The sequence below is a fragment of the Sycon ciliatum genome, chromosome 12, assembly GCF_964019385.1.
Source record: "Sycon ciliatum chromosome 12, ocSycCili1.1, whole genome shotgun sequence".
Lineage (NCBI taxonomy): Eukaryota > Metazoa > Porifera > Calcarea > Leucosolenida > Sycettidae > Sycon > Sycon ciliatum.
Genome location: NC_088654.1, coordinates 8,552,955 through 8,566,665, shown reverse-complemented (window position 1 = coordinate 8,566,665; position 13,711 = coordinate 8,552,955). Strand labels below are relative to the sequence as shown.

The 13,711-nt window shown below is 42.4% G+C and overlaps 1 protein-coding gene across 1 annotated transcript in view; it reads right to left on the bottom strand.

The window, feature by feature from the left end:
• LOC135827938 (uncharacterized) overlaps nt 1–13,361 on the bottom strand; it is a 56,223-nt gene extending 42,862 nt beyond the window's left edge. The window contains exons 1-9 of the mRNA XM_065340374.1: nt 13,046–13,361; nt 11,573–11,638; nt 9,179–9,250; nt 7,429–7,500; nt 5,289–5,360; nt 4,764–4,844; nt 2,683–2,754; nt 1,854–1,925; nt 816–887 (exon numbers count right to left, since the gene is read on the bottom strand). Coding sequence (XP_065196446.1) covers nt 816–887; nt 1,854–1,925; nt 2,683–2,754; nt 4,764–4,844; nt 5,289–5,360; nt 7,429–7,500; nt 9,179–9,250; nt 11,573–11,638; nt 13,046–13,230 — 764 coding nt within the window. The 5' untranslated portion in view covers nt 13,231–13,361. The remainder of the gene's footprint in view (nt 1–815; nt 888–1,853; nt 1,926–2,682; nt 2,755–4,763; nt 4,845–5,288; nt 5,361–7,428; nt 7,501–9,178; nt 9,251–11,572; nt 11,639–13,045) is intronic.
• Nucleotides 13,362–13,711: the final 350 nt, after the last annotated feature.

Below are 13,711 nucleotides of genomic sequence, written 5' to 3'. Positions count from 1 at the left end.
GAAACGGGGTTAGGAATTATTACCCTATTATTACCCCATGTAACTGTGCACTCGTGAAACCGGATTTTTAGCGACACGTCCTATTAGCAGATGTCTGCTGAGAGTCTTGACATGAAAAATTCCAATCGGGCCACTTTCACTGTCCTATGGCTGGCTATCGCCCACATCACCATTTCATTGGCTAGTGCCACGTGATTGTGAATAAATAAATAATAATAAGTAGCCAGATCACATGCAGTTTCTGTCATGTTTTCTGTACATACACAATGTACAATCATCACTTCAGTATACATTTGTTTTTATGTATAAGCATTATAATAAATGTTGAGCCTAAGGATTTACTGCAATTACAGCAGCTACATTGGAGATGGACGAATTTGTATTATTACAAGCCGAGCCAAAGCAAAGGAAACAAAGGTGATAACTTCCCCAATCATCTCATCAATCATCATCTCTTAGTAACATGTCAGTTTCGTGCCCTGTTATCTCACTTTCTGACTGTTGATTATCTTGTTACAGTCGTGGATAATTGCTTCGTAACTCGTTTCCATGTGATTTCGTCTATTTAATTATATTTATCGGCTCAGCATTCGAGTTAAATCATCTGTTCCCGACTAATATTCAGGTTCCCTACTACCAGCACAACAGGCACCGCAAGATCTCCCAGAGCGTGAAGCACTGAGCGGTGAACGGGATTTCCCCTCTTCCTACTATGTGATGCAAGGCAGTATGAAGTTTGGAGGCTGCCTGTGGCAGCTTCTAGTTTGGTAACATGTGGAGTAAAAAAAAGTAAAAAAATTATAGCGACAACGTACAGAACGGTGAGTTTGGGAGTATGATGAAAGATCTGCGCTGGTATGCTAGTCAGCTGGCAACGAGATGCGTCCCTGTAGAGGCAGAAAGCGAAGCAAAAGTACCCTGAAAATGAAGTTCTGTAATTTATCTTGGAAAGATATAATTCAAAAGCGCTATCATGCACTTCCCAATTATGTCATCCTAACTGTACAGAATGGAACGCTGTTTGTGCACGTGGTTTGAATATTTCTCGAACTGGACCTGTAAAAACCTTCGCTCCCTAGCACTTGGCAGATGATACTGGAGAACAACAAGCCAAGTGAGGTTTGCGCTCTTTGTGGGGCATTGGACGTGAGACTTACCACCACACCCTGGCCGTTAACCGCTGCGTCTGCCCCCCTGGTATCATAGGCAGGGTGGTGGCTAGGGCAAGCGGATTATGCTCGGGAAATGGCCAGATTATGGTCTAGCGGATTCTCGCAGGATGCTCGAAAAAACAGCCAATTATGCTTTTATACATGTATGCTTCGCCAAAAAGAGGCAAAAGAGCAGATAATCGTCATGAAAAAAGGACTTAGACCAATGTCATGATGTGGACTGGGAGCTTTGTGGAAGTACAAGACAACAATATGCAAGAGGAATACCAAATTCACAAGTAAACGCTGAACTTTTGGGAGATGGCCTATATTGGCAGCTAAAGTATTAATGTATGGTTCTTCAATAGCAGGTGTGTATAAAGCAGCCTCATTGGGCATCTGCCCTTGTTTGTCGGATGCCATTTAATGCTCCTTCTCAAAAAGGACCTGATTATGCACACAATTATCCCTTCAATTATGCCTTCAATCGCAGGTGTGTATAACAGCCTCATTGGGCATAATGCCCTTGTTTTTTGGATGCCATATTATGCTGCTCCTTATCAAAAAGCACCTGATTATGCCAAAAAATATGCCGGCATAACCCGCTTACCCCTAGCGGTGGCCTGGCGCGAGCGAAAACCTCTCTAAGTTGCACGGTTATGTTTCTCAACACAATTGTAAGCCAGTGGCATCTTCACTTACACAGAGTTCAGTTGTGATGTGTAGCGAAACAAGTCGGGAGGTAGCGCCGTGAGTGGGTTATCGAGCAACCCCCTATACAGGGTAGGAAGGCGGAGAGACATCAACATGTACATGATTAGTAGACGTAGTCACGTGGTGTGCTTCACTGTCCGAACAGTGCTCAGTACCCATGTAGGGCAGAGCCTTGTACACAAGAGAGAGATTCGAAGCTTTGTCACAACTCTGAGTTTCACGTATTCGATCATGTACATGCACTTCGAAGCACTATCACCTGATGAGTGCCTGAGATGGCATGACACTTTAAGTTGTGACTGATCAAGCCATCTGTTGTTCTGACTAGTGTGTCACGGCTCTACCTTCCCGGTGTCGAGCTCTCTTGGATTTCTGCTGGAATTCACAACAGTGTGTACTTCGAAGTAGACACATGAAAAGTAAAACAACCAGATTAAACTTTGTGCAAAGGCTTTCCACTCGGATGGAGAGCAAAGGATTACTACTACTAGTGATGTACAAAAGAGCTGGAGGAACAAGGGTGTTAGTGTTGACACACCACCGGATAACTTGTAAACATTATGGCCCTCTCTAAGGCTTTTCGCTGGTACTTGTCATCGTGCAGAATGCAGAATGTGCCCATATTTATATCAATTGAAAACTGATTCTGGCGTCTAGCTACAGACGGTGGTGTGGTCCCTGATGAAACCGAGATATCAGTGTCAAAATAACTCGGGGGAAGGTATGAGGAGAGTTTTAATTAAAGACGCCGTCTACATCAAATACTAGTAGGTGTTTTTTTACGCAAGACTTCACTAAGCGATGTTCAGAAACTTACACATTCTCAAGCTTCACAGTGCTATGAAAAAGCTGTGGTGACAAGGCAGATTGCTGGCTCTCCAGCAAGGACCTGCAGATCACGGAGAAGCAAATTGTATACACACCATTGCATTGTGCGCATTTATATGAAGTTATTCGATTGATTTTTCATCTGCGAGAGAGAGAGAGAGAGATCACTCTGACGAGATGGTCCCCAAACGGAAAGAATCGTTTTGCAATACACAAAGTTATGCTTATGGTGTTTGTACTGAAGGCGCAGCTCTCTCTATTCATTGCGATAATTACATCATGCCATGTTAAGCGTCATTTGAGAATTAGTGAGCTTGCGTGTACCTAAGCAGGGGTAAGTTGCTCTCTTCCAATTTGCATGTACCATTAATGTTCACATTTGAGAGTACTCAAATCTGTGGACAGCAACGGTTTCGCTCTGTTAGAGCTCCTCAGCACAGCTCAGAGGACCGAAGCGCAGCTCTTCGCAATGAAATACGTTTCCGTGAAGCAAAGCAGTTTTATAGAGAGCTGCAAACCCCGCCAAGAGTGCTCGAAATGCTCCAAGAGCAGTGAACGTTGCACAAGGCGAGCGGCAAGCGTTCACGCTAAGGTAAGAGTGCTCAACCTAACAACATTGCTGACTGCTAGGAAGCATAATTCTCAAATCTGTGGACAGCAACTGTTTCGCTCTGTTAGAGCTCCTCAGCACAGCTCAGAGGACCGAAGCGCAGCTCTTCGCAATGAAATAAGTTTCCGTGAAGCAAAGCATATTTATAAAGAGCTGCAAACCCCGCCATTTGAGAGTAGATTACTTCACCAAGTCCTTTTCAAAAAGCGCTATAGAAGAACAACTTGACACCGGTATAGCACTCAAATTGGCCGAAAATTATCCATGAGTCTGCAAACGAGGCACGGGTGACAGAACTGTCATTTCCTGGCTTTTCTAGTTTTGACACCAGTTCGCTCTTCATTGCGATATTTACCATTCTCTCTTCTTTCTCAAAATGTGCTCACCAACTCTTCTTCCCTGTAACACAATAACATATTCGCTGCCTTGTCATGAGTATTTTGTGCTCATTTATATTTTCGAATTCAAATAAAGTATACAAAAACAACAACAGCAAAGAGCCGACCCGCCCACATATAGCCTCACCATAGAGAAATTGCTGGAGTAGTACCAGACTGTCCTTTTTGTAAGCAGAAGCCGGCTGGTGGTTAGGCCACCAACAACTCGTACGTTATGTTAATTGGTTTTGTGTTGTTTGTTTGTTTGAAGTTTTATTTTACATCGCAAACCAAACGGGCATTGATGCCCAATATTATGATGGCGATAGAATAAAAAGTGTGGCTCGATAAAGCTTGTCATCACATATATTTGCCTGCACAAGTCGCTTCACTAGTATAATTATAAATCAATGATAATTTTCACTGTTAGGAGATCCCCCCGATAGGCTATGCCTTTGGGAAATCCTTTAAATAATAAATATCAAATACCACACTATCCATTTCATGCCCGTTAGGTTACTCATAAATCGGTATACATCCTTCTCGGCACTCATCATGGCAATCTTCTGTGCATGAGCCACGCTTTGATCGTCCTTGTTTTTAACTCTTCATCCTAGCCCTGTTCTTTACGCTTTGTACACAGGAGTAATATTGTATCACTCTAATCCCCCCCCCCCCTGTCCTTGTTCTCTTGCTCATGCCTTTGCGGATAATGCAGGCAGAAAAATTGGCAGAATTCGGTACTTTCTCTGGTAAGTTTCATGCATGTTTGGTATGTGGATAAAGAAATGGAGCAGAATTCGAGGAATTTCCCGCCATACGGTTTGTATGGTTCTGCCAATTTCACTGCTTTTCAAGCAAAATCTGCCACCTTTTCGAGCACTATCCACCAATGCCTACGGGGAGTCATGTCTGTAGTTCGCTATGCAAGAAGGCTTGAAAGTGTTCTCGTGACAACATTAACAAAGTTTTTTCCAGAGCCTGAAGTGTGTCGTTCTTCTTAGTGTGAAATCCATTACATTTAAAAGCAGTTTGGAAACTGGTACGGAGCGATTACACGAGAGAAAACACATTGACACTTACAGTACTTTCAGAGTCGAAGAATTTGCAAAGAAAGTTGGAGACAGTTGCGCAAGAGATCCAGATGGATTCCTCCCGAGGAACCTGATGACAGGGAGTAGAAGAGAGAAAATCCTTTCCCACCACCCACACCAATTATTATTGTGCACTGACATTACTTAAAAATAGATAAAACAACAACAACCGGGACTCGAACCCATGACCCTGCTTGTCATTAGCACTGATCTACCATACGATATGTGGGTGCAGGCTGAACTTAGAAGGCGCTGACAATGTTTTCACTCCAAAGGCCTGTTTGCGCATCCAATACCTGATAGAGCGTATCATCAGGTCGTTAAAATTCAGTATCACATCAGTCAGTATTGTGTTAGCTGTAGCACCTTCTGACTGCACAACATCTTGCTTATAGCTGTTAGTGTTGGACACAAGCTACGGATAACATTGTAACGATTTGATCCTCTCTTTTAAATGTAGTACTTGAATCATTTGGCCTATTCATTATCTTCTTGATCTACATGTAAAACTCACAGTATTGACAAGGCGATGGTGTTGTCAAGCAGGTCCGAAGGCAGTGCATTCCATGGGTTATCATGAATAGCCCTGGGGACATAGAGTATTGAACAGGCACTGTGTACACACAACATCTGCCTTCTTCGGGGTACATGTTCAAAAAATATGTACTTTGCCATACACGGATAAAAAGCAGGTAGTCAATCACCTTCCGGGAAGTGTCCATAACCCCAAGAGTGTGCAACTCTGTACATGGGGATCCCAACGAATTCCAATATTACGAATTCCAATAATTATTACGTCACAAATGACGTACACTTTCGTTGCGCTTGCACTACTCCCTGGTTCCAAGCAGCGCGGAATGCGCAGTTTTGTCCTCTGTGCCTCAGCGGCATGACGTAATGCTGGAATTCTGCCGCGCACTGCGCAGTGGGACTACAGCATGCACGTAACAGCAGCGGCCAGACCCCAGTTGCACACTCTTGGGGTTACGGATTCTTGCGTCCGGTCTTTTGTAGAATTCGGAGTCAAAATATCGACAGTTTTAGAAGTTAACGCCAGATACAATCAAACTTGACAAATAAAATTAAAAACAAAATTTAATTTAAAATGCGACTCCTGATGCTCCTGGTACTCAGATAGTACCACTAACACAAATGTTTAATATAATGGCGATAAGGAAGACGAGCTGAAGTGACATTTGGATTACTTTAGACAATGTGACGTGATGGAGACGAACCAGACGATGCGAAAAACAATCTAAAAGGTAAGGAGAAAGGAGAAATACATGTAAGGAGAAAGAGCGATGGAAAAAATATGATTCGTACTTTCTTGTTGCTGATACACACATGCCACGCTAAATTCGCATACCATTGTTTTGTGCATTCCTTAGTGAGAAGTATCACACTTTGATATTTTAGTGCTGTCATTATACCCTGCTACTCTAACTTGATTATTATTTCCTTTGTTCTTATTTTTTGTTTAATACAACGGTGATTCCTGAAGAGTGTTGTACGAAAACGTGTTCGAATCATCATTTTTTCCATCGCTTTTTCTCCTTACATGTACATGTATTTCTCCTTACCTTTTAGATTTGTTTTCGCATCGTTTCCATCACTTGACATTGTTTAAAAAAAGTAATCCAAATGTCACCTCAGGTCGTCCTCCTTATTGCAATATTAGAATTGTTGTCTCCTCGAATATTTAACACAAATATGATTTTTTGTGACAAGGTCTGTTTTGTCATTTGACGGCCAGAACCCTGGTTCGGGTCCTCGTGGTAAAGTCGGATATTTGTTCAGACTTTTCCCGTTGACAGCTTCCCTCAAACCAATCGGCGTCCTAGTCCAAATTTCTCGCCTTTTGCATGCTAGTTCTTCCTTTTCTCATTTACTGGCAAGGTTTAGCACACTGATGCTGTTCAGCGGTAGTCCTCATTGGTTCTGGATGCTGGTTCTTTTGTTGAAGAGAATACCCGAAATCCGGTTAGTGAAACTCGTGAGTCTAGACCATCGTTTTGTTGCTTGAGTGATGTATCTTAATTCGCACAGTGGTTGAGAATGAGAGCACGACTTTTATACTTCATTATTATTATTATTTGAAACTCGGGTATTGAGCCAATAATAATTGTAGAAAGGAAAAGGACATATGGAAACGAGTTAAGAACGGATGTGTTGAAGCTAGGTGTCAGGACGTCGAATGTCTCAGTACTCTGTCAGTTTAATGCCTAGTTGTTGCACTTTCTGACTGTATAATTATAGTATCTACAAGTAGTTACAGTGGTGGAGGGTTACTCTTAACTCGTTTCCATATGTCCTTTTCCTTTCTACAATTATTATTATTATTATGAAATGACCCAAAGTCAATATGCCTATCGAGGGGTTCATTTGATTAAAAGAACAGTACTACCACTAGTGTGCACAGGGCTTGATAAGGAGAGAAACGGGGAAAATCAACTGCAAGGTGGCGGAATTCCGTTGGTGGCGTAAGCATGGTTAGCTGTAAATTTCCTGAGGGCAGCTTTGAACTTATGGAGCGAGGACTCCGATGTTAGACTGGGGGTACACAGTTCCATAAAATAGCCGTTCTTGCAGTTCAAAAATCCCTTTAACTTTATAATTATGTTGATAACAAGTGAAAGTTGCCAGCAAACCCTTACAATACGTCCAGTGCTGTAAGATCCTGGAAAATGCCACTGGGCAATGTTGTCAGTGAATTATAGCGAAGAAACCTGTGAAATAGAATGTTTCAGTAGAACAAAGGACAACCAGAATGTGAAAACTGTGAAGTGAGAGAAACAGGCTATGGAAAAACACTTCTGGCTGTCTCACCCTCTCTTGCGCCACCTACGCACCAATGTTGCTGCTTGCTTGTGAGTATACCACATTTTGGAATGCATACCTAATCAAAAAAGAGAGGACCATAAGTACAAGTAATCCGATTTATTCAACACTAACAATTATTAGCAGGATGCTGTTGAGTCAAAATGTGCAACAATTAGCACAAAAACTGACTGATGTGATACTGACATTCAACAACCTGAGGCTTAGCTGCATCACGTCTGGAATGCGCAAACCATTCACAGCCTTCCAACTTGGATAACTTGTAAACTTATGGTCCTCTCTTTTTCAATTTATTCCTTGGCGCATTCCAGACGTGATGCAGCTAAGCATCGGATCGTTAAATGTCGGTATCACATCAGTCAGTTCTGTGCTAATTGTTGCACATTTTGACTCAACAGTATCCTGCTTATAATTTTTAGTGTTGGACAAAATGGATAACTTCTAAACTTATGGACGGTATGGTCCTCTCTTTTTCAATTTTAATCCTTGGCTCTTCATCCGAGTTGAATCTGTATACTTAATCATAGTGTTTTTTGCTTGGCCTGCCTTCACTTCAGTCAGGAAGTAATCCGTTGATGATAGTGACGTGTAAATCGATTTTGGAAAACACGTGACTTCGTTGATGCATGGTGATGGCGGCAGAGAAAGTTTTATTTATTGCCAATTATTTATAATTATGGATTTGGTATTACGCCCGTCGACATTCATGTTGTTCACCAAACTAAGTCGGCTGCTTTACTGCTGCTGCAGTACGCATCGCTCACTACGTTTTTGGGTGCCAGTGTACGCTTCTCGTTGGCTGAGAATTCGAAAGAAACGAGAAGCAATGTTCTCTCTTGTTTTTTTTCTTTTTTTCTTGCAACATGGCTGTCCGCAGCCGACCCTGCACCGTGGTTTTGCTGTTGCAAATGTGAGGTGTGAGAGAGAATCTTTGTACCATGGCCTACAGCAAGAGTACATAACTCTCCAAGAGTGTGCAACTCGACTATGGGTGCTGTCCGGACAGAATTTCAAGTTGACGTCATTTTTATGATGTAATGCACACTGGAGTACTGCACAGACGAATCTGGAACCTGTGGTGGCACGTGGACGAAAGCCAATCTGATCCTTTACAGATTATTGCAAAGAAAACCGTGTGATGTGTTGACACCCGTACACATGTTGTGAATCACTGGTGCAAGGAGCATTACATCATAAATAATGACGTTAACTTGAAATTCTGTCGGGACAGCAGGGTATGTGGGGAGTTGTTATGTACTCTTCCCTGTAGCTTGGCTTACTTTTAAAATGCTCGTTGCTGTACTGATGACGCCTAGATGGCCGAAACAGCTTTCTACAGCATTGATAATTATGGACAGATAATGCGAAGACACAAATAGGGAGAGAGGAAAATCGTGCCAGGCTCTAACCGATCTTCAGGAAACTGATAGTGCATACGGGCTACACCTCAGGGATGGTGGTAACTGCTCTTCGTTGAAGTTCGTTCCCCGGGCAACTCTGCGTACGATGTGAAAGATCGAGTATTCAATAATCATGCAGATATTTGCCGGATACAAGGCCACTTACAGAGCTTCTAATTTGACAAGGCCCCTGAACACGCCCGCGGTTAGGGCCTGTATTCCGTTATGTTCCAAATTGCTAGATAAAATACACACAAAACACAAGTGACATACCAGCAGAGAGAATCACACTCGAGTTGTGGCACTGTATTCGTTTGCCCTTACTTCTCTCTAAGCGAACAGCAACAAGGGAAGTCTACAAGGACCAAATGAACTCTGAATCAAAAGCGCTGATCAACACAAATACATCCTGTGCCACGACCTCCTCTATTTCACAAGTATAGACGCTCTATTTTTCAGGAATAGTAAAGTAGAATTTATTCCATGTGAGTAAATATTGCCTCGCAAAGTTTCGCCTAAACTAATCAGCGGGCTAGCTTTCAATCTTCAAAAAATATTTTCCAGTGTAGTCCAAATTTCCTGGTGATTGAAGCTCAACGTTCATCTTGGTCAAATTCATAAGTGGTATGGTATGGTATGGTATGGTATTGATTTATTTGAATTCGGAATCTCAACAGCACAATGTATTGCAGTACAATGTACAACTTGGGAGTATCCAAATGACATAGATGCATAAACATAAAAGTGGAGTAGGTGCTACAGCTGATCATTTCATCGCAGGTTGTGGGACTAAACTAATACCAGTATGCAAGTACACAAGAAATAAAAGCTAAATAAATACGACTGCATGACATTGGAGAAAAGCACCAACTAGAGCAAAAGTGGAAAGTGTTGATTAGCGTGCTCCCCTGCAATCTTCACGGAGAGCACGGAAATGAGGGAAAGCCATACGACTACCCATTGCCACATTCAGAGCCTAGGCATCGAGCGAGATGACAAGATATTTTGCTGAGTAGGATCCAACTCTAAAGTCTTGTAGCGTGACTGTGTTGGAAGTTTTTTGATCGTTTGCTAGGTTTCAAATTGGAGGTTAGTGTTACACCTGTAAGATAATTTCATGTTACTTACACATTATGACTTTCAGCTATGCAAAATGTATGCAAAGGTTGGGCGCCTATCGTCTGTTGCCTCAACGATTCGTTCTATCGCGAACATGATCACCTACCCAATAGTGTATTATATTAATTATTCATATCTTTTTCCCTCTTTCCCTCGAGTGTGTCTATTGTTATTAGGCAATTGTCTGTTTTGTCACCACTATAAATAAAAATCCAATCCAATCCAAACATAAACATTATTGTGGAAGAGAAAAGGACATACGGATACGAGTTAAGAGTAACTCTCCATCACTGTTACATGATACTATATACAGTCAGAAAGTGCAATAACTAGGCACAAAACTGACAGAGTACTGAAACATTCGACGTCCTGACACCTAGCTTTAACACATCTCCGTAGCGCTAACCGACAGCCTTCCAACTTGGAAGGTTCAAGGTTATGGAAAAGACCAAAGAGGGGAAGGCAAGCGCAACGAAAACGAGCAAAAGCCACAGTCCCAACGGAACAAAGAATGTCGATTGTTACTGGACGATGACGAGACCAGTACGATATTTGACAAAGCGGTCTAACTACAATTCGAAGCAGCAAAGCAGCACACCACCCAACTTGGGTGGGTCATAAATATCAAAGATAAGTAGAGAAAGGGAAGCTTTGCGAAAACGAATTGTACAAGCCGAAAGCCAAACTCCTACAGTACTCCTCATGCATGACATTGTGATGGACTAGTTGACTACAAAACAAGTTGTTTCACACGACGTACGTTTCACACGACGTACGTTTCAGTTTCAGTTCCGTTGGGACTGTGGCTTTTGCTCGTTTTCGTTGCGCTTGCCTTCCCCTCTTTGGTCTTTTCCATAACCTTGAACCTTCCAAGTTGGAAGGCTGTCGGTTAGCGCTACGGAGATGTGTTAAAGCTAGGTGTCAGGACGTCGAATGTTTCAGTACTCTGTCAGTTTTGTGCCTAGTTATTGCACTTTCTGACTGTATATAGTATCATGTTACAGTGATGGAGAGTTACTCTTAACTCGTATCCATATGTCCTTTTCTCTTCCACATTTATTTATGGCTCAACATCCGAGTTTCAAATAAACATTATTATTATTATTATTTGCATTTTCGCGTCATCGTCAATCAAATGATTGATGATTTCGCTTATGCTGAGTGGTGGTAAACAGAAATCAAATATGGAAGATGCTGATGTCAAGGCAGAAAACAATATTGCATTAGAGCGGTTAAAAAGATGCACGTTATGTCCGAGTTGCCGCGCAATTTCACGTCAAATTTGGAGTACAACTCCAAATTTCGACGTGAGCTGCAGGTCACTCGCGTTGTTTGTCGACGCACCAGCCAAATAACGCGGGCTGAACTTTCGCGTCACATCAGAAATAACGTGCACCTTAACCTCTCTATTGCACGAGATTGGTTACTTAATAATACTTACATACTAGTCACATTCGTCAGGCCTTGGAATACGTTGTTGCCAACGATTGGTGCACTCACAAGTACTCTGTACAGGACCAGAAAACCCAGTGATCGTTCTCTTGTGTGTCCATGTATTATACCCAATGCTGTAGATAGCAAGCTGTTTCGGCCATAAAGGCCTCATCAGTAAAGCCACGAGCTTTAATTAAGCCGAGTTGCCAGCCATGGTGCAAAGGTGGCGCCACAGACATTCAGACAACTCGTTGGTCTAGGACCAGAGTTCTCAAACTGCGAAAGGTAGCAAGAGATGCATAATGCAGCAGCACTACTGGAGCCTATCGAGAGTGCTCAACAAGACGAATATCGAGAAGCGAGATACATGCAACCATCCATATTTTGTCTATCTATCTATCCATCTACATAGACAGTTGTCTAAAGTCCCTACAGTCCATTCATTGGAAACTGGAACTCTAACTTTTTGGTGTCTCTCTCACATAGTTGTAGATATCGTGAAAACAACAGTACATCCTGCATTGTGTGACCCGTGCAATTACTCCTTGCCACATTTGAGGCCAGGAAAGTCCAAGAACAGGGAAATATAAATTCAGCCAGGTTTTACAAAATTAGGACAGGTATGCCATGGCAAAATGTATCGAGAAGCAGATCCCAAACCCAGATTTTTGAGATTTAAAGTGGGTTTTTGATCCTCAATTCGGCCCAAATCCGACTTTCAAAAGCCAGCGGGCCAGTTTCCGATGAATGGACTGTAGGCTGCTTACAGTGCTCAATGTCCTGTGGACAGAGCAAGTAATACAAATATTACACAGCAATGAATCAAACAAGTCTCTTTCCGCTGTTACTCCGAGTTTCGTGTCAAAACACTTCATCAGACAGCATAATATGAGTAACAGCGGAAAGAGACTTGTTTGATTCATTGCTGTGTAATATTTGTATCCATCTATCTACCTATCTATCTATCTACATGTATCTATCTATCTACTTATCTAACATCTATGCCATGTGCGTTAAGCGCACGCCCGGTTTGATTCCTGTTTTCATCGTGGATAACTTAGTATAAACTTTAATCAACACCGGCAGCTGTTCCAACACTGCTGTAGCTATGGTTTCGTTTTCCTGAAGGTGCTTTTCCGAAAAGATGAGAAAACCAAAACCGGAAATGCTGCGATCGAAGGTTAGTGTACACGGAGCCTGCTATACACTAAGCGCTGTCTATGGCATTGAGCACTCTCTGCAGCTCGTGGTGATCGGATTTGTGAGGTCAGTATAATAATATCTGTGTTGAGCACAGAGACAGTTCTGCGACATTGCTCAATACCTGATTCAGGCAGATCGGTGTACACAAAGGCACACAATGAAAACCTTGGGCAAATTCTGTTTTGACTCAGAGTTTCATGGCTGAACCAATCATCAGACAACGAATATAACTGTTGAGCAAGAAACCTGGCAATGAAATGCAGTGGCTTCAACTTACATATGTGTAGCGTAGGAAGGAGGGGGACCTACGAAAGGCGTGCCGGCTGACAATCCGGAACCAGAACAACTGATATGTGTGTAAGTGGCGGAGCCCACGGCGGGACAGGTACAAGCGCCTATGCACGTCGCAGATGCACTGCTTGCCAAGAACAAGAGAATCGTCAAGGAATAACCCACCAACATTATTATAACTTGACTGTTTCGCCGGAGGATTAAAACTTATCAGCTGAATCAACTTCAACTACAAGTACATGAACTTTAACCATGTCAAATCTTTTCGCGGAAGAGCACGAGCTCTAGTGTGTACTAACCAACGTTTCTGTAACAAAATAGTAGACAGATTAAGAACATAGACACAACGCTCTATCGGCTGTAAAAAGCTATAAATGCCCACGGGAACAGTGCCTCGCAGTACTAGTATTTGCCGTGTTGAGTTCGCTTGGTGAAGCTTGCCTGTCATATCAAGTATCTGCTAGATCAGTAGATGTACAATGTGCATGTACAGTGCCAGCAGTGTTCATGCGGGCGAATACAAATCATGCAGTCAGCAGGCTCTAGTCATGCTTTATGCGTCCTGTGCAGGTCCTTACTAGTAGTAGTACATCGATCTCTTGTAACTTAAGCCTGTTGTGTGGATATTCACGACAAACACGCAGGCCCAATA